The sequence below is a fragment of the Schistocerca serialis genome, chromosome 7 (genome assembly GCF_023864345.2).
Source record: "Schistocerca serialis cubense isolate TAMUIC-IGC-003099 chromosome 7, iqSchSeri2.2, whole genome shotgun sequence".
Classification (NCBI taxonomy): Eukaryota; Metazoa; Arthropoda; class Insecta; order Orthoptera; family Acrididae; genus Schistocerca; species Schistocerca serialis.
In genome coordinates this window covers 612,389,160-612,411,655 of record NC_064644.1, presented here as the reverse complement: position 1 = coordinate 612,411,655, position 22,496 = coordinate 612,389,160, and the positions used below count along the sequence as shown (strand labels likewise).

Genomic DNA, 22,496 nt, shown 5'->3' with positions numbered 1-22,496 from the left:
CAATTTTAGTTTCCCTGAACTCCATCATGGGAACTTGCCTTCCATCACATTTTCCCATCCCAACACTCTCCTAGACATAATCTTCATTAGAACATCTTGCCACCTCCCCCCCCCACACACACACTCATTATGCATTTTTGTTTTCCTCCCTCCATTTTTTCTCATTTTCCGCTTTCCTAGCTTTATTTACACTATACATTGGTCTTTTGCTAACCCATCTTTACTTCTCACTCAGTCTTTATCTTCTATGAACAGAAGTGCTTGACAAAGTGCTATCTTTGGCCTCTTATTCTCTCTGACTCCTTCCCCTTAATCTCTGGCTGGCCCTCATCTCCACAAGACATGGATCATTCTTTTCTTGGGACTTGAGTGATCTGCCATTCCTTCTTAACCTTCCCCATCCTAACCAGCCCGCTTTCCTGAGAAAGGAGTTAATAGTTCTGAAACAAAGGATAGTGAGTGTATTGTTATATGCAGCTATTGGCAGGCAGTACTATATATTTTATATCCTGAAGGTAATCACTGGTTAACAACTCTTTTTTTTAATATTTCCAATTTTCTTAAGTGAATTTTCCTTCAGATACAATTAAAAATTTAATTCTCATTCATCCAACCAACAAATATGGATTAAGAAGTTCTGTAGCTAGCCACATACATTCAAATATATTGAACAATTATCTTTAATAAAAAACTCTTAAAGATAGTTCTGTCTTAAGTGATTCTTATTTCACTCGTATAACCCATTCTGTCTTTCTGCATGTTCCTTCCAGATGTGCATGTAAAACTGTGTATCTGTTTAAGGAAAGTTTATAATTATCATATTTTAATGAATAGCAGATCATTCTCTGCACTTTTCTTATCTGTTAACATATTTTGACACTTATTTTTCATTCTCATGGGTTTTTTTTTTCCAATTTATGCATAAAAGTTTACAGTGTTACTCATTTTGTTTTTATAAGAATCTAATTTACCGTAACACTTTGTTATAGTTTTAAATTATCTTTGGTTATATAATGACGCTAAACAATGAGTTGGATGTGAGGAAACTAGAGGTATCACATATTTAATTGATATTATTCAATAAATTCTTTCATCCCATCATGTTAAGGAAGCTTTAGATAATATGAACCGTGGTGTTTCACAAACTTTTAATTGGTGAACTGCCAAATAAATGCTACATAGGTAAGTCTGTTGAAGCACAGTTGCAACAATTTCCCATTGCACGTAACAAAGGTAAATGTGAAAGTTTCAAGCTGTGCATGAGTGTGTGTTGCACCCAACCACCTGTCATTTTGACAGTGACAGCAGTAGCAGGTAATTAGTAAGAACAACACATATCTGACTCATTCTGGGAGGGGCATCAAGTGTATATTCTCAGTTAGCAGGCTACTGAACAAAGTGAACGAAGTATTTCAGGATGATAATTTTAGTATATTCAATGGAAACAGCCATGAAAGGGGTACTTAGGGTTATTTTAGTGATGCTAGGCTCTGATAGACATTGGTATAAGAAATGTTGGTGTACATAGTTCAGAGGTGTTACAGGGTGCATACAGGGACAAGGAAAAAAAAAATCTCAGATATTTCCAAGATTTCCCAATTAAAAGATACACTTTTTCCCTTGTGAAAATACACTTTTTCCATGTTAATTGATAGTACACTTCCCCTTGGCACTGTAGAACTTATCAGTCCTGTGAATGGTTAAGGTTTTATATATTGGCGTAGAATTTCCCGCCACTTTAGAAAACGAAACCAAAACAAAAAAAAGACAGTTTGGAAAGACGTTTGACGTGCAGCAACATGTACACTGCATATTTTTGTATCATGAAATTTTAACTTTGAATTCCACAAAACACAGCATGTCAGTTTCCAAAGCACTAAAATCGAGATTGTGGTGCCCTGTGTGAGGCAATCACAGCCATGTTATGTGATCTCACCAGCCATTGACTACAGATATTAAGAGCATAGGACACATGATGCAGTCGGTCAATGGCAACATCAATGTTAAGCAGCATGAACACACAAATAGTAAACGTTAATGGTTTAAATTAATAAACATAGTGCAGCTAACGCCCCCCCCCCCCCCCCCCCCATGAACCATGGACCTTGTCGTTGGTGGGGAGGCTTGTGTGCCTCAGCAATACAGATAGCCGTACCGTACGTGCAACCACAACGGAGGGGTATCTGTTGAGAGGCCAGACAAACGTGTGGTTCCTGAAGAGGGGCAGCAGCCTTTTCAGTAGTTGCAAGGGCAACAGTCTGGATGATTAACTGATCTGGCCTTGTAACAATAACCAAAACGGCCTTGCTGTGCTGGTACTGTGAACGGCTGAAAGCAAGGGGAAACTACGGCCGTAATTTTTACCGAGGGCATGCAGCTTTACTGTATGATTAAATGATGATGGCGTCCTCTTGGGTAAAATATTCCGGAGGTAAAATAGTCCCCCATTTGGATCTCCGGGCGGGGACTACTCAGGAGGATGTCGTTATCAGGAGAAAGAAAACTGGCGTTCTACGGATCGGAGCGTGGAATGTCAGATCCCTTAATCGTGCAGGTAGGTTAGAAAATTTAAAAAGGGAAATGGATAGGTTGAAGTTAGATATAGTGGGAATTAGTGAAGTTCGGTGGCAGGAGGAACAAGACTTCTGGTCAGGTGACTACAGGGTTATAAACACAAAATCAAATAGGGGTAATGCAGGAGTAGGTTTAATAATGAATAGGAAAATAGGAATGCGGGTAAGCTACTACAAACAGCACAGTGAACGCATTATTGTGGCCAAGATAGATACGAAGCCCACACCTACTACAGTAGTACAAGTTTATATGCCAACTAGCTCTGCAGATGACGAACAAATTGAAGAAATGTATGATGAAATAAAAGAAAATATTCAGATTGTGAAGAGAGACGAAAATTTAATAGTCATGGGTGACTTGAATTCGAGTGTAGGAAAATGGAGAGAAGGAAACATAGTCGGTGAATATGGATTGGGGCTAAGAAATGAAAGAGGAAGCCGTGTGGTAGAATTTTGCACAGAGCACAACATAATCATAGCTAACACTTGGTTTAAGAATCATGAAAGAAGGTTGTATACATGGAAGAACCCTGGAGATACTAAAAGGTATCAGATAGATTATATAATGGTAAGACAGAGATTTAGGAACCAGGTTTTAAATTGTAAGACATTTACAGGGGCAGATGTGGACTCTGACCACAATCTATTGGTTATGACCTGTAGATTAAAACTGAAGAAACTGCAAAAAGGTGGGAATTTAAGGAGATGGGACCTGGATAAACTGACTAAACCAGAGGTTGTACAGAGTTTCAGGGAGAGCATAAGGGAGCAATTGACAGGAATGGGGGAAAGAAATACAGTAGAAGAAGAATGGGTAGCTTTGAGGGATGAAGTAGTGAAGGCAGCAGAGGATCAAGTAGGTAAAAAGACGAGGGCTAGTAGAAATCCTTGGGTGACAGAAGAAATATTGAATTTAATTGATGAAAGGAGAAAATATAAAAATGCAGTAAATGAAGCAGGCAAAAAGGAATACAAACATCTCAATAATGAGATCGACAGGAAGTGCAAAATGGCTAAGCAGGGATGGCTAGAGGACAAATGTAAGGATGTAGAGGCTTGTCTCACTAGAGGTAAGATAGATACTGCCTGCAGGAAAATTAAAGAGACCTTTGGAGAGAAGAGAACCACTTGTATGAATATCAAGAGCTCAGATGGAAACCCAGTTCCAAGCAAAGAAGGGAAGGCAGAAAGGTGGAAGGAGTATATAGAGGGTTTATACAAGGGCGATGTACTTGAGGACAATATTATGGAAATGGAAGAGGATGTAGATGAAGATGAAATGGGAGATACGATACTGCGTGAAGAGTTTGACAGAGCACTGAAAGACCTGAGTTGAAACAAGGCCCCCGGAGTAGACAACATTCCATTGGAACTACTGACGGCCTTGGGAGAGCCAGTCCTGACAAAACACTACCATCTGGTGAGCAAGATGTAATAAACAGGCGAAATACCCTCAGACTTCAAGAAGAATATAATAATTCCAATCCCAAAGAAAGCAGGTGTTGACAGAGGTGAAAATTACCGAACTATCAGTTTAATAAGTCACAGCTGCAAAATACTAACGCGAATTCTTTACAGACGAATGGAAAAACTAGTAGAAGCCAACCTCGGGGAAGATCAGTTTGGATTCCGTAGAAACACTGGAGCACGTGAGGCAATACTGACCTTACGACTTATCTTAGAAGAAAGATTAAGGAAAGGCAAACCTACGTTTCTAGCACTTGTAGACTTAGAGAAAGCTTTTGACAATATTGACTGGAATACTCTCTTTCAAATTCTAAAGGTGGCAGGGGTAAAATACAGGGAGCGAAAGGCTATTTACAATTTGTACAGAAACCAGATGGCAGTTATAAGAGTCGAGGGACATGAAAGGGAAGCAGTGGTTGGGAAGGGAGTAAGACAGGGTTGTAGCCTCTCCCCGATGTTGTTCAATCTGTATATTGAGCAAGCAGTAAATGAAACAAAAGAAAAATTCGGAGTAGGTATTAAAATCCATGGAGAAGAAATAAAAACTTTGAGGTTCGCCAATGACGTAATTCTGTCAGAGACAGCAAAGGACTTGGAAGAGCAGCTGAATGGAGTGGACAGTGTCTTGAAAGGAGGATATAAGATGAACATCAACAAAAGCAAAACGAGGATAATGGAATGTAGTCAAATTAAGTCGGGTGATGCTGAGGGAATTAGATTAGGAGATGACACTCTTAAAGTAGTAATGGAGTTTTGTTATTTGGGGAGCAAAATAACTGATGATGGTCGAAGTAGAGAGGATATAAAATATAGACTGGCAATGGCAAGGAAAGCTTTTCTGAAGAAGAGAAATTTGTTAACATCGAGTATAGATTTAAGTGTCAGGAAGTCATTTCTGAAAGTATTTGTATGGAGTGTAGCCATGTATGGAAGTGAAACATGGACGATAAATGGTTTGGACAAGAAGAGAATAGAAGCATTCGAAATGTGGTGCTACAGAAGAATGCTGAAGATTAGATGGGTAGATCACATAACTAATGAGGAAGTATTGAGTAGGATTGGGGAGAAGAGAAGTTTGTGGCACAACTTGACCAGAAGACGGGACCGGTTGGTAGGACATGTTCTGAGGCATCAAGGGATCACCAATTTAGTATTGGAGGGCAGCGTGGAGGGTAAAAATCGTAGAGGGAGACCAAGAGATGAATACACTAAGCAGATTCATAAGGATGTAGATTGCAGTAGGTACTGGGAGATGAAGAAGCTTGCACAGGATAGAGTAGCATGGAGAGCTGCATCAAACCAGTCTCAGGACTGAAGACCACAACAACAACAACAACAACAACAACAACAACAAAGTGCAGCTAAAAGAAATGCTCAGCTTTTATGTATAACATTGGTTGTTTTTTGTGTGTATTACATTTTAAGATACGTCACACAAAGGTGCAAGTAAAATTTTAAATAATGACATAAATGCCTGGTCTTCTGGGCTCGAAATTCTTATAAGTGGCTGGTTCTCAAAGTCGGTATGGTTTTCAGGATGTGAATTTTCTTGGAGTACCAGGACTATATTTTCTCGAGTTTGGTAATTTATTAATGTGTAATGCCATACATGCCAGAAGAGCCAATAATGTGGAATGAAACACTTCGTTTCAAATAAACTGCCTGCCTCAGTGGAAAAGATTAATAAAAGCCAAATTTCTTCGGCAACGACATAAATAATTTTATAGTTCTACAAGGCGATTAATGCTTGTCACCCAAAAATGGGGAAATAAAATAAAATCCAAAAACTGAACTAAGAACATATTTTAGCCTTTTGTAATTATGTGAATGTCTTAATTCATTTAATAGATCCTGACCGCAGAAATTTGTTTTGTTCTCATTTGACATGAGAGCCTGAAACAAAGAGGAAACAGCAATGCCACTAAATGTAAACATGGATCACATGTAGACTACCCCCTCCCCACAACAACTCATGACTGTTCTGTGCCTGAGCAATTCTGGCAGCTTGAGCACACCAGAAAAATTTTCCTGGGTAGCATCTGGCTGCTTGTCGCTACTGGTGATATAGCTAACAGCCACACTTCTAGTAGCCATAAGCAGAAGAACATACTGCTCACATGTCACTCAGCTTCACATGTGCCTGAGCCCACTGGCAACAGCACAAACCAATCTAATGTACACAACTGTGACATCATGCTCATTGGAAGCAGTTAGCGGTTATGAAGTATTGCATAGTGTTGTTCCTTAAGCCTTTTTGCAGTTGGCAGATGCTTATGTGAGCACAGTGTTTTGTTACTGTAAATGGTGCATTTGCTTTGCAACTTAGCTTTCATTTTTTTCTCTCTCTCTTTTATGCTTTCTTCCTACAGTATTATTCTGTAGTAGCAGGAAACAGTGATTTTTTTGTCAGAGTATCAGTTCTTACAAGTCAATTAAAAAAAAAAAAAAATCAACTGAAAATTAAAGCACTGAAAAATTCCTGGAGTTCTACTAAAAAGTTCCTGGGTTTTTCAGAGTTTTCTCCCAAATGAAAAAATTCCCAGGATGTTCCAGGTTTCCCCAGGGCATATACATCCTGTGTTAGTAGTTTCACTCTCTAGAAGATTACATGAAGAAATACATTAAAAGTGGGTTGATAAAAGAACAGACATCGAACAATTATCAGTTCAAAATCGTACATGAGAAAGGACTCAACATGGAGAAAAAGAGGACTTTTGGGATCCACTGATTCCTCATATTGTGATGAGGCAACATATGCATGAAGATTTTTTCACTTTACATTTTTGGCTTTCACACAAATTAGTTCGAATATCTGCTGAACGACATGGTATTTGTGTCCCTATCATCAAATTTGTAAAGTGCAAAACATTTGTGTATTGACTGACAGCATAAGTGCTGAAGAAATATATGTTTATGTACCAAAACAAAATAAAATAGACAAAAACAATAATATTTACCCCAAACCTGAACCATTTCTATGAAATGAAATGGTATAAAGAACAGTATGATGCAAGACTCAGAACAAGATTAATGTAGGGATGGTCTAGTGCACTGTTTAGCTTAATTGGGGGAAAAGAAACTATTTTGGGTGATGAGGGCAGGATTCTGAGTAGGACATTCCTTATCTCAGGGCAGGACATGATGTAATCACAGGCCTTGTAAAGGATGTAGTTGAGTCTTTCAAGGCCTAGGTGATATTATGTGATATGAGAAGTAGTAGCCAGTGACTACTTCGTAGCAGCGATGGGTTTGTTGATTTCAAAGAGTGAGATAGAACTGGAAATTGTTTCTGGACTAGCTACACAGTTGAGTCTCTGACAAGGAAATTCATATATCTGGTGTCTCCAAATTCTCACTTTGTATGTGATGTGCCCACAAATGCCAAGATTATAGAGGACGAACCATTTTGTTGTGTAACAGATGACAGCTACCAGAATGGAAGTACTACTGGTGGTTGCTCTTCTGATATAAACAGAGGTTTTTATGGACTCATCTGTGAAGTGCATATCCATATCTAACAAGATGGCCTGTTGAGTTGAGAAGGAAAAAGTAAAACTTGCTTCAGAGGAGGTAATGAGACTTTGTAGAAAGGAACGAAGGCTATACTTGTCAGATTCACAAAAAGAAAATTGTGATCTATGATGTCACCGGTATCTTGTAGAATAGAATAGAACAGAATTCTATTCTATTCTACAAGATACCTGTGATGTCATAGATCACAATTTTTCTTTGTGAATCCCTCCTGAGGTATAATGGAGATATGCCGGAATGGTGTCTCCTTTACACATAAATTGAGCTACAGTTGCACATGTTATGAATGTTGAATAAAAGTAATGAAACTATGGCATTAATAATTTTCATATCTTAAGAAGGAGCTATGATCACAACGAGAAAGTTTACAACAAACTAACCAGGTAGACCAAAAGAAACTGGAGCACAAAAAACTGAAGAAGACTTTAACAAGAAAATGAAAATTGGATCACAAAAAAAAGTTTAAACATACCAATAACTTAAGACTAGTTTACAAAAACACTAACTTTATGGACACAGCACAGAGTGATCTCAGAAGTTCAGTGACACAGGTTTCTGGAAATTTTAACTGAAGAAATTATGACAGAAAGTGATGCAGGCATTTACACACATTCTAACCTAAAAGTTAATTTATCGATAAAAAAAAAGTTACCTATTTCTTCATCTCATTTTGTCAAACAAATCTCTAAATCTCTCACACAGACGCATCATTCTGTTGACATCAGGCCTTTTGGTGCCACGGCTGTCAGTGCCAGAATAAATTTCAGGAGGACATGCAGGAATGTAACATGCTTGCTTGTAATTCTCTTCAGCAGGCAACACTGGAAGCAGTAAATAATTCTTTCATTCAATGAGAGCACCAGTGTATCAGTGCCCAGGGTCACCATTTTGAGTACTTTTGAATGTTTGAATATTCTACTCCTGGGTAATGGTACAGGAGAGTCAAAGTCAGTTTTGTGTTACATTTCTACTTGGTTTTCATTTGTTTTCTGACAACTCCAGCAAGTGGACGAGTTTTTGATCACGGGCTCAAAGTCAATGTTGTGTTATGTAATTAATAACGAAGTGTTTCAGTGAATGGTACACTGCGATTCATATTTGAATAGGTCTTTAGGAGAGGAAATGAATTACCAAATAAAAAATATTGGGTTCCATTTAAAAAAGTCATACCACTGTTCATATCTTTGTAAAAAACAAAGCTACAGTGAAGGCAATTATGCCAATTGATGTCCTGCTGATGGCTAAAGAACACTTGCATGAAACATTTTGTAATTTTCATCTGGACAAACAGTTATTTAGTGTGGTCAGGATAAATGGGAACCCTGTACATACTGCTATGGCTCTTAGTACTATGTAGCCATCTTGTATAACTCACACACATATTAATAAAATATAGTGCCACAATGACTTAAGTTCTGGCGTTGCAGACATCTTGTCACTTACACTCATGTTAGTAAAATATCATATCACAATGATTTCAAATTTCTGTCAACAGTTTCTCACAGTCAACATTACTGGATACAAGGGTTTATTCTATGCAGCATAAGCAAGAAAATATGAAGCATAAAACAAATATTCTGTAAAATTATTAAGTGGCAGAATGACTTGCCAGTATTTACCGCTGGAGACAACATTTCAATACTTCCAACAGACAAATTTAAAAATAGAAAATTTGTAAGTTTTGGAACTGTTAGTGACTTCCTTTGGAAGAAAATGAGGAAATGGGCAGTTTATTTGGACCTGTAGATTGAGAAGAACCCACCTGCTGTGAGGACAAGGGGAAACAAAGATCTATGTCTGCCCTTGTTCTCGCAACCTGGGGTCTGAGAGACTTGCCCTTCCTTCAAAAACCTACCCCACTTGCTTTCATTTACAAAAGTCAGGACTTTTTTTCCTCTCTGTACTTTTAAATGTATCTAACAGAAAACTGGAATTACACCACTTGAGATACTTGTGAATACTAACCAGTCATTCCCTCTCCTCATAATTTTACAGTTTTCTCAAGGGGATGTTGCTTTTGATAAAAATAAGGACTCTGAAAACCAATAAGATATATTCTATCTCTCTGTATCCTGTTGTTATATCAATGCATTCTAAACATCAAAAACATTGAAATTTGTCTTTCCTTCCTCGAGAATACAATTCAATTGAAACAGTAGTTGTTTTGTGTACCTAAAATCTGAGCCATAGATATAATATACCCAGTAAGTGTTGATAAACGGAGCTTTTAACTGGGCAATGATTCCAAGCTTAATGACAGTTGCTATTCATACATGTGAGATATTTTCTCCAACATACTTTTTTCCTGTGACAATGTTGGTTGAGCTACATGGTTTGAATTAATAACTTGTACAAATACAGCAGCAAGCCATTTTCTTTATAGAGCTTTATTTGCACCACAACATGTTTTGAGCTTTTGCCCATCACCATAAATTGGTATAATGCATTTATATCTTCATTAATACCATGTCTTTGTTGACTGCACTGACTAAAATTGCAGCTGCACTGTGCCAAATCAAGATTTTTTAGCTACCTCATTTCCCAAGTTGTATATTTACACTTAACTAATTGTAGGTGCACCTACTTTTATTCTGTAACTATAGCTCCTTGTTTCACATTTATATGTGTAGCACATAAATTTTCAACTGCAATGATGTACTGATGCAATCCATAATTTGCTGTACGGCTGACTTGTGTGTGTCTTAAAATTGGTAAATACATCTGAAGTCAAGTTACAATTTTCTTATACCATTCAGAAATTACTTCTGAAGTCAATTGTTTTTACAGATTTAATATTGGAAGCTTAAAAGTTGATACATGCCTCTGCATAACTGAAACAAATAATAGTTTTATATTCCTTGATTAATGTATAACATATGTACTTCAGTGAGAAGTGGTAGCTTATTTTAAAAGTAGACTTACTTTTAAATTTATGATATAAAAGTGACTGTGTTAGCAATAACATAAATGCTTACTTAATTAGTAGAATTACAACTGCATTAATGTGACTGTTACGAAGGTAATCTACACTAGAAGAAAGGTTAAGGCAGTTAACAACTGGCCATTTTTGTCGATGGTGAAATTTTAGCCAAGTAGTTAAGTAACACTCTTCACATTGAAAAATCGCAGAACCTGTGCACAGAAAAATTTCTTAAAAGGGTGATGGCAGAACTGGTCTGTTATTTCACAAGTGAATATCGTATCCATGACATAATTTGTGCATTCACTGCAAGCAGGAACTGTGATAATTATTGCAATAGCCACCAGAAAGATTGCCAGAGGCACACATCGACACGGCGCATCACGGACAGTAATTGCGGCAAGTAAAGTTCCGGCCACCAGAGGGCATATGAGAATTCGGACGTGCCCTCTGACAGTGGAACAACAACAACTCAGGTAGCATGGGCCATGCCCAGTTGAGTTCACATTGGGCATGCCTAGCAGACAGTTCCTGGTCTACACTATGTGAAGTGCGACGGAAACATGTATCGTGTTACTACACAACTGGCGATGACTAGGGTCGTTCTTTCACATGTTGCATCATTGTTCCGGTTACGCAGCTTATCCACGGCATGGAGGATTTAGTGCGAGTTTTAGTTGAGCAGCAGACGGAGCTCATGGCCACCATGAAACAAGTGCTATATACATCATGATCAGTCAGAGTGCCCCCAGCGTTGGGCCGTTTGTCGCAAATGTAATAAAAAAGGCCACATTGCTAAAGTTTGCCGCTCAGCCTCAAAAGAATGGAAGGAAGCAGGTACAGAGGACATGGACATTGACATTCAGGAAGTTTCATCTGGCCAGGCTACCGACGCATCGGCACACAAACTCTTTATCGAGGTGTCGGTTCGGTCACGCCAATTACGACTGCAAGTAGATACGGGCGCAGCAGTTTCCTGGCGTTTGCATCTGAAACTCTTAGTCCCACGCAGGCCCATTAATCCCAGGTGGAAAAAGAGGCTTTGGCCAATGTCTACGCTGTTACCAAGTTTCACCCTTTCTTGTATGGCACGAAGTTTCAGTTAATCAGGCACGAAGTTTCAGTTAATCATTGACTATAAGCCAATAATATCGTTATTTGGCCCCGCCTCTCAGATTCCAGATAGGGTAGCCCACAGACTGCAGTGCTGGGCCTTGTTCCTCTCTAAGTGCCATTATGATATTCATTTTTACCCTACTGGACAGCGTGCCAACGCCGACGCTCTTTCCTGTCTTCCGGTGGGCCCGGATCCTCAGTTGGATCAGGAGGAGATTATGTGTTTTCATTTGGATGTGGCATCCCGCCATGCAGTTGATGGCTTCCCGATCACTAGCTCTCGCGTCGCCAGGGAAATGGCAGCTGACCCGGTTCTTCGGCTAGTAGTTCGCCTCGTTCAGCAGGGGTGGTCGTCCCGACCTCTAGGCCGGGCCTCGGACCCTCTTCATAATTATTTTGTTCTACGAGACCACCTCTCAGTCTTGGATAGAGTTCTCCTTCTGGCTACCGATGATACAGCTCCTCGTGTGGTTGTTCCTGCAAGTTTGTGAAGGGAGGTCCCCATGTTATTACATGAGGGGCACTGGGGTGTTTCCCGTACTAAAACCTTGGCTCGCAGACATGTGTACTGGCCCGGTATTGACATAGAAATTGAGCACTTGGTGGCCGCCTGTTCCTAATATGCGAGACAACAGGCATCTCCCAGGTCAGCGTTCTCTTCATGGCCACCTGCAACCCAGGCATGGGAACATGTTCACATAGATTTTGCGGGCCCGTTTCTCAACGGCTTTTGACTCATTGTCATTGATGCTTATTCCCAATTCCCATATGTGGTTCACTGCTCCTCAACCACTTCAGAAGTTGCAATCCAGGCACTAGCAAAAATCTTTTCTGTGGAAGGTCTTCCAGTCACCCTGGTATCAGACAATGGACCTCAGTTTATTTCGCAGACCTTCCAGGATTTTTGTAGGCACTTTGTTATTTGGCACATTTGCTCTCCCCCCTTTCTTCCACAATTGAATGGGGAAGCCAAGTGCATGGTGCACACATTTAAGATCCAGATGAAAAAGTATGTGCACAAATTTCCTGCGGAGAGGCGTTGACGTTTCTACTGATGGCATACTTGACCACACTGATGGGAGAACGCAGCCCCGCAGAGCTCCTCCACGGGTGCCAACCTAGGACTTTGCTGCACCTCCTCTGGCCTGGTCCTCGCCAGTCTTCACAAAACAGGGTACTCAGCTTTCCACCAGGTATGTCGGTCTGGGCACGTGGGTTTGGTCGCAAACCACATTGGATACCGGTGGTGGTCCTGCGCCACAATGGCCACTGGCTCTATACCTTGCAGGCGGGGGACCGGAAGGTACGTTGTCACCAAAATCAAGTACGTCGACGTTTGGGCACCCACCCTCTGACCCCTCGGGCGCCGGCTTCCCCATTGCTGGCACCCGTGTTGTTTTCTCAGGGGATGCTACCACGCCTCTCACCTGTGACTTCGCCACACTGCGATGGTTCTCAGCCTTGGCAACTTCCAGTAGCTCCAGCACTGGCAACGCCATTATTCGAGATGGCCCGGCGAGAGTAGGTCCCCCTCGCAGGCCCGATTTCTCAGGAGGCTGTTTCACCTGTGGTCGTCCCTTCCCCATCGTCCCTGCCACTGGGTCTTGCCCCTTCCGAGGTGGACCAGGATCTGGAGTTTGACGGCTTGTCGCCCATTCTGTCCCAGGCTCCAGTGGTGGGACGACTTCCAACCGTATTCGATGGTTCCGGCTGAAGGGTTGGCAGATGCCCCCGACTCCAGCCTTCCAATGGACGTGGAGGTCATCGCTACTGCACACCGCTCCACCTTCCGAAACTGTGGATCACTGTGGCTTCGCCCCCCGAAGGAGGAGGAGTGCAGTAGCCACCACAAAGATCGTAGGAGGCGCACATCGGCATGGCGCATCACGGACAGTAGTTGCCGCAAGTAAAGTTCCGTCCAGCAGAGGGCACATGAGAAGTCGGCCGTGCCCTCTGCCAGCTGAACAACAACAACTCAGGCAGCAAGGGCTGAGGCCAGTTGAGTTCACATCGGGCATGCCTAGCAGACAGTTCCCGATCTACACTATGTGAAGAGCGACGGAAACGTGAATCATGTTACTACAATTATGAAGAGAAAAATTGTCTACAGAACAGCGGGTGTTTGCTTTACAGATGTGGTGGAAATTTTATCAAAATTATGAAGATGTAATACAATCCTTCATTGTAAAGTTCCTGCAGACACAGTAATCATGCAGTCACGTTAACAACAAATTAAATCAAAGGTTCAATGTTACAGATTCTATAGCTGACTTACCATGCAGTGGCTGCTTGTTGCACAGGCATTCATTCAATCACTCAAGAAATCTGCAAGAAGAGCTACTATGGGACTATAATTTTCTGACAGAGATTTAAGTAGAATGTCAAAACATTACACCCGAAGCCTTATAAGTTTACATTATCACAGACCCTAAACACGAATGATACTGATCAAAGACGTGAATTCTTTAAGTAGAATGTAGGCCACAGTGAAGGTGATTCTAACTTTTAAAAAAACAATCCTTTGGTCTGATGAAGCGAATGCAGCAAAATAGTGATATGCCCTTATTTTTTTGATGTGTCATGAAATGTTAAGTGAAGCTATTACTGAATTATGGAATACCCCTGTATCTGAAGCTGTATGAAACAACTTCATTTTGCAGCAAGACAGTTCTCCACAATACTATGGATTACACATCTGTGCACTTTTGGTTGATGATTTTCAAGAGGGAATAGGAATACGGGGTAAAACTGAATAGCTTCCAACATCACCAGAGCTAACATGATTTGATTTTTCAATGTAAGGGTTTTGAAAGACAATATTTTCGCTACAAAACCATTAAACCTAAAGCACTTAAGGGATTTCACCGAAAAATAATTTGGAAACATTTTTGGTAATAATGGGGAGTTATGTGACAATATATGTAAATCAGTGTTTAAACAATGTGTTAAGTGTCTAGAAAACAATGGACGACATTTTCAATAATTATGGTACAGCAAACAACTCTGTATAAACCCCTGAAACCACAAAACATTGCACTGCATTTTGGGCTAACTGACTTTTTTTGCACCCTGCGTACATGGGGAATATTGTTAGGAAAAAATCTCAAAAATTTCTTGACCAGTTTACTTCAAATTTTTACACAATATTCTAATAAACATTCAGGTGGGACCACCAAAAAGAAGTCTATGTTGTGTCATGAAAATTAGTAGTTTTGTTGTTTTTCTCATATTCAATATAATAGAAGGAAACATTCCACGTGGGAAAAATTATATATAAAAACAAAGATGAGGTGACTTACCGAACAAAAGCGCTGGCAGGTCGATAGACACACAAACAAACACAAACATACACACAAAATTCAAGCTTTTGCAACAAACTGTTGCCTCATCAGGAAAGAGGGAAGGAGAGGGGAAGACAAAAGGAAGTGGGTTTTAAGGGAGAGGGTAAGGAGTCATTCCAATCCCGGGAGCGGAAAGACTTACCTTAGGGGGAAAAAAGGACAGGTATACACTCGCACACACGCACATATCCATCCACACATACAGACACAAGCAGACATATGTGGGGATAGCAGTTTCAATAACATTATTTGGCATAGTTTTAATCTGTAAATGGACAGCATTAAAAATTTTGTATGATTCATATTGCATAGTGTTATTCTAATCATAAGCCAAAACGCCACAGTTATTACTTTCCTAATACTCAATGAAAACAATTACTATATGAAAATATAATGTAATTGGATAGATAGACTGACTGGACAGAAAGACTGATTGTTGGGGACTGCACCAGATGATATTTGAAAACCTAAGAGCTTTAAGCTTATCCTGTGCAGTCCCCGACAATCAGTCTTTCCTTCTCATCCCATCCTGTAAGTCTGCCCTGAGCCGTGGTTCTGCGTCACTTTTCTGAAATCTATCCCTGCTCCTAGAACTCTCCAGTCCTTTCCCTTCACCCCTCTTCCTTCCCCTTCAACACTTCTGTCTGAAGAAGGAGCCACTGGTTCTGAAAGCTTGCATTATTATAACATTTTGTGTGTGTGTGTTCTACCACTGCTTGGTGAGTAGGCTTTTTATCTACCCAGTTACATTATATTCTCATATACTGATTGTTTTCATTCAATATTAGGAAACTTGTAACTATGGCTTTTCAGCTTATGATTAGAATAATACTACACAATATAAATCATACAAAATTTTAATGCCGTCCATTTGCAGATTAAAACTATGCAAAATAAAGTCACTGAAACTACTATCCCCAAAGATTCACAAGCTGGAGAGGTCTCTCTCATACCTCATATACCAATGATCTCAAGTGATTTAACCATTCAATTTAAGCAAATAAAGGTTTCATTTGCAGTAACTATAAAGATGGCTCACAGTACGGCATTCAAATACATTGAAATTGATTGCCATTAAGAGTGTTTTTATGTGGCCCATTGTATTGGTGCTTTTACTGGTAGTTTAGAAAACCAGTTCATACTCTTTACCACACACTATCCCAAAAACAAAAAATGTTGTACATTCTGAAGCTTTGTAATAGCATTATTTACAAAAAAGGATTCTTTTTCGTTCACATTCTATACAATTAATTGTACTATTGAGTACCATGCCTTCAAAGTGGCTGAAGTCACAACTAGCAGGAATTTGCACATTGACACAATTGCCACGGATACCTCAGATTGGGACATATATCATATTTGCATAGATATTAAGCAATTCTGAATCAATGCTGGATTCACTACTACAGTACATTTCTTCTTGTAAGTATGTGGTTTTACTTTTTATATGTACAATATGACATATTACTTTTGTGACATTCATGCTAATTTTAGTTATCATTTTGCTGATGCCAGATAGTCACTACACCACTAGTTAGATAACTATCTGTTAATTACTGGCACAGTCATTGTTATAGCATTAATCTGGAAAAGAAATTCCAGCTGGGGGAAAAAACGCTTGCACACCTCCTTACAATATACACATTGTATGTTACGCTACGATATATGACATTCATTTTTTCAGTGACATAGAGGCAAGTACCAATTTTTAAGGTTGGTAGAGGAGTATGGAACATTGTCATAATCAATATAAAGCCTATCAACATAATTCACTTCTTTAAGGTATAAGAAATTTGTAGCTTGATTCTGGGTGTATTTGCTGATGTAAACAAACACGGAAGTTCGGCACACGGTGAATGTTATGCTGATTCAGTGAAGCTACAGAATAAAAGTAAGTGCATCTAAGTACTAATTAAAATAAAATACATCTTGGGAAATGTGGTAGCTAAAGAAATTCATACTTTGCACATGGTAGCTGAAGCATTTAAGATGTAGCCAACAAAAATATGGCACTGATGAAAATATGTACTAAACCAACTGAAGATGAGTGAAAACCCAAAACATGTCTCAGCACAAATAAGGCTACATAAAAAAATTGGTGGTTGCTGTATATCTTGAAGTAGCAATTTTCTTCATTATAACTGCAGTAGGCACTTACAGAATGATTTATTATTGCCAATATTGTGAGTTACTTATAACACCAGATTAACAAAATGTAATTAACTTTTTATATCAAAAGGAAATCCTCTGTGCTCCAATAAAATGTCTCTCCTACCTGATAAGTTCAAATATTTCTGGTTTCTCTCGTTCTCTCTGCTTCATACGTTCCTTCATGGCAGTGATGATACTATTTGCTTTGTCTTCAGCTCCATGTTTTGAACTCTTCTCAGCAGCCCCTGTGTGATAATAAGAAAGGTTAATATTTATTCAGATAAATTTGCTTGTGAAAAACTGCTGATACATATTAATTTTATGTATTTAGCAATTAGTAAATATACAACTTACTTACTCTTTTGTTTGAATAAAATAACTTTGAAATTGGTAAAGGAGCTAGGCAAATTTTGTGAAGCAGTCATTATTGAATAATTTTCATCCTGTATATGTTTGTTTTGTTACCACACCTACATGAGACCACAGTTGGTTCACATACTGCTCACCACCAAACCAAACAAAAGACAAAATATATGGGACAACTAGAACATTTATGCTAAGGAGAAGATACAAATGTAAAAACAAATTACATGCATAGCTAAAAATATGTATGTAGTATTTCCAGTACAAATTATTATTTTATTATTATGTCAAACTTACAAAATATGAGACTTAAGCAAAACCATACAAAACCTGAAATAATAGAAAATAATAAAACTGAACACACAAACATAAAAGAATCAATAATTATTTTTCAGCACAAACTTAAAAATGTCCTAGATTCAAGGATTACAAAACTTTTCATTAGTCAAACAACATAACTGAGAAATTCAAAAAAGAAGTACATACATTCACAGTCTTCTCTTACCTAGATTATGTATGTTTTAGCAGTGATATGTATGAAATATACGGTAATAGCAGCCTCAAATAACTTTATGAAAGTAGAAATGCTAACTTTACTTTCAAATGTTCATTTACAAAATAAGACCAAGAAACATTGCCCCAGGTTAATTCTCACACCATTGAAAAATGAGTGATGCAGACATTAGCAATGCTCGATCAGTGACAGAATGCATCTGTACCCAGTACTGGTACCTCTGCAAGAAAAAAATCAGAACCAAAGATTTTGAGATATTGTATGATAACTTTTACTGTTGTTGAGGCAAAACTATTGTATTCACACATTTCAAGTGCTCAGAAATCCATTAAAATACAGTTCACTGGATATTAGTATCAGTGGCATTGAGAAACAGTTACAAGTTAAAATAACTGAAATTGTTGAATGTGCCAGGATTCAATGGAATCCCTACAACATATAATACAGAATTCATGCTTGACTTAGCCTCTCCTTGATCCATAATATACTGTATATCTATTGAGAAAAAAATGTGTCCAGAAGTTGGAATAAAGCACATCTACAAGAGGGGTAGTGGAAGTGATCTGCAAAACTGTCATCCAAAATCTTAGAACATATTCTGAGTTCAAATGTAATGAAGTATCTCAAAGAGAATGACCTCCTCCATGCCTACCAGCATGGATCCAATACCAATTCATGTGATACCAATTTTTCTAACATTACATTTGGAAAGTCCTAAAACAACTTACTTCAACTACATTTGCACACAGAATCATTTCAAGTCATGGGGAGAGATAAATCAGTAATTTGATTTGTTTTGCATATTGCCATTCAGTAACGTCTAATGGAATAATGTTTCAGGGTAACTCATCTTTAAGAAAGAAGGTATTCTTTGCTGAAAGATGTACTGTAAGAAAAATATGTGGTACTCACCCATGATCATCTTGTAGATATCTGTTTATGGAGTTGGGCATTTTGACTACTGCTTCACAGTACATTTATTCCCTCATGAAGTTTGTTGTAAATAATCCACTGCAGTTTGAAAGGAACAGTGATGTACATAATTACAATGCCAGTTGTCTTTAGCACAAAAAGGGGTATGCTACTGTAGTGCCCCAAGAATTTTACGAAAGTCTGGAGACACTTGTGTTCCATCCGTTTTGAACACGCGTTATTTTAAAGCAGGGCGTAAGGATGAGCATGGGATACTGTACCCATTTATTGTTTGTGCAGGCGAAACTGGAGGAGAGATAATTCGTCGGCACTGGCAAGTGTTCAGCGCAACCTGTCAAGAATAAGCAAATACGCCCCAGAAACTCTGTGGCCAGCTGCAAAGAGTAATGTAGCATTGTATTGTTAAAAAACAAATGGAGAGACTTGAAATAGTGACTGTTTATTAGACACTGAACTGCTGTTGAGAGTATGTGGACTGGATGTGGATAGTCAGCCACAATAAAAGCTTATGTATTAATTGTGTTAAAAAATGTGTAATTAACTTATTCTGGGTGCCCGGTAATGTGTGGGCTTAGGTCATGAAGTTTAGTTGTTTTTTTGTACAAAGTGGAAATAAAGATGTTCTGGTGCATTGAATGATATTCCAAGAGTAGTGTATTTTTTTAAATAAGAAGAGAGAGAGAGAGAATGAGAGAGTGAAAATTTCCCCTTCCTAGCAGTGAAATCTTTGGAGAAGCGTCCTGTGCTAGCAGAAGACATCGGCGCTGCAAGAAAGCAGAACCAGCATTCTTCAACAACCAAGTCCACAAAAATGTTTAAGCTGTATAGAGAGAGCTTAACATTACACCAGGCCACTGCAAGAACGTGGCGACTGTAAAGAAAGGACCTGAGAAAAAAGGGGAAATATTAAAGAAGTTATAAGAAAAAGAAACAAAACAGTTGGGAGTTGCCATAGCAACCGATAACAGCGAGGCTGAAGAGCGATTCCATGATACTTATCCAGAAATATTGTGTTGATAAATGGTGAAATGATTACGGGAATCAAGAAAATCACACAACGCTGCAGTTAGTCTCAAATCGCCGATGCCGCAATCTACAAACGCTGACGCCGCCATACACAAATGCTGACACCACCATACACCAACGCCGCCGTCCCATCACACCAACACCGAAGCCGCCGTCCACATAAACCGATGCCGCCGTCTACCTACGCCGATGCCACCATCCACCTAAGCCAACGCCGCCATCCATCGACGCTGACGCCACCGTACACCGCTGCTGACTACGCATTACACCGATGCCGGGTGAGCTACTACTGACCTTTGATTGTTTGTGAAGTGTGGGGGGTTGTTTGTGAAGTGTGGGGGGTTGTGGAAATAAGCGAGTGTACTTTTAATGATAACTAGATTAAAGGCGAAACAAAACACAATGGAGAAAGAACATCAATCCATAGAGTTTGTTGGGGCTATGGGAATTTAAAAACAGGGGCCAGATCTAGGCAAAGGTTTATCAAAGCACAGTTTGAATCACAGCACACAAAACAGGACGAACTGAAGGCAGAATTAAACTCTAAGTTAGATTTGCAAAACACAAAACTAGAGACTCAAGTTAATATCCCTCATAATCAGATGCAAGAATAGGAAAAAGAATTTTCTGATTCCCTGAGTGAACAGACAAATATTTTATTTAAGGATTTAGAACAGAGAAATGAAGCTCATCTAAAAGAGTTAGATCAAAAATTAGAATATGATGTAGACTAATATCCAGAAACAAGATAAGTTGCTCCCCCTAGTACAGGCGCAAATTTCAGTGGTCAAATCACCATAGAACAGAACTTCAAAGAAAAGTTAATGACTGCAGAGCTTATAAATTCGGATGGCTTAGAAGAACAAGTAGAAGAATTAATAGGATGAAAGGTTGAAGAGAAACTAAGTGCTGATATCTCTTCGCCTATAGTAACTTCTGATTTAGATAACACCAAGAAAGTCTTACAAACGTTGAGGAAAGAATTCAAGCTTATGCAGTAGAAACTAGAGAAAGGTACAGTTTCCCAAAGTATTACATTAAATAAGGACATGACAACTGATTTGCAATGGGGATCAAATTCAGGCTTTTCAAGACAGTTTCCTAAATGCAAACCAGATGGGGGGGCACACCCCACCCATTTCTTAAAATGGTTTAACCAAGCCATACCTAAAAGTTGGGAGGATGCTAAGAAAATAGAGTTTGCGGTAGGTTATTTGGAGGGTGAAGCTTCAGAATGGGGCACAGTAAATATTGAAAACTTCACCTCCTGGGAAGATTTTCAGAGAAAGTTTAAGGAAAAATATTGGTCTTCAAGTGCACAAGAGAAGTTGATCTCAGATTTGTGGGATCCTAAATACTATAGTAATGCCTGGGGTACAATGCGCAAGTATTTTGACTGGCATTTGACAAGGGTGAAATATTTAGATCGACCAATGGAAGAAGAAGGGTTAATTAGAATTTTAATAAGACGTCTACCTACTTATGCTAGAAAAGATATTCTATGCAGTGGGTGGAAAACAGTGGAGGAACTGTTGTTCTTTGTAGATGCACTCGATGGAATCAATAAAGACAGGAACGAGAACTTGCATGCGCAAGAAAATCTGAATTTTAGGAGGAATAATATGAATCATAATAACCAGTCAAAGCCTTATGGATCCAACTTGCCTGAGTCCACCGACGTAGTAGGAATGTAAATAGAGGGGTTGCTCATGAGGACCATTAACGACCAACCTTGGTCCGGTAACTACGCAGGAATTCGTGCCCAGCAACAGCTGTGGAACAGGGGGTAATGCAGTTCCAATGTTTGGAAATCATCCCATGGTTGCTACCCATGAGGAAAACGTGGAGCGATCTGGACACAGAGCGGGGCCCAGGTCATCGAAATACATTGAGAGGCCTAAATAAGAGGGTACAGGTTTCCTTTATGCATGAAGTACATACCAAGGAGTGGCTACTGCTGGAGGAAGCAGACAAAATAACTACACCACCACAACCCATTATAACAGGAGACATAGAAAACCACAAAGTAGACACATTCATCAGTTTTAGTAGTGAAGTATCACTTATTTCTAAGGAATAATTTCATACATTAAAAACTAAAAGTAATTTACCTGTTTTACCAGTAACTGGTGTATACATAGTTGGTATAACGAAATAAGAGTAAGGTTGTTAAATACGAAACCTTGGCACACTGCCATATAAGTGATATGACATTTCAACAACCTTTGCTAGTAGTGGAAGACATAAATAGAGACATATTGTTTGATTTAGACTGGTTAACTGATTACAATGTTAAACTAAATTTTGATGAGAACTGTATTTATGTGGGGGAACCCGAGAATAAACATTGCATTACGTTTGTGACGGACAGCAATATATATAATCAAACATCTGAACACCAAAGATTACAATTAACTGTGTCAGCTCAGTTGTCTCCTGAGATAGAGTTAACTAATACTGCATGTCCACAAGACGACTTTCACAAAAAGGTAAGTGAATCTGAAGTGTTAAATATTGAACAGCAAATGGATTTAGTGAGAATTTTGTCTAAATACCATTCA

General features: G+C 39.0%; 1 protein-coding gene across 1 annotated transcript in view; it reads right to left on the bottom strand.

The window, feature by feature from the left end:
• LOC126413295 (uncharacterized) overlaps positions 1-22,496 on the bottom strand; it is a 640,882-nt gene that overhangs the window by 363,322 nt on the left and 255,064 nt on the right. Inside the window, exon 11 of the mRNA XM_050083195.1 lies at positions 17,224-17,344. Coding sequence (XP_049939152.1) covers positions 17,224-17,344 — 121 coding nt within the window. The remainder of the gene's footprint in view (positions 1-17,223; positions 17,345-22,496) is intronic.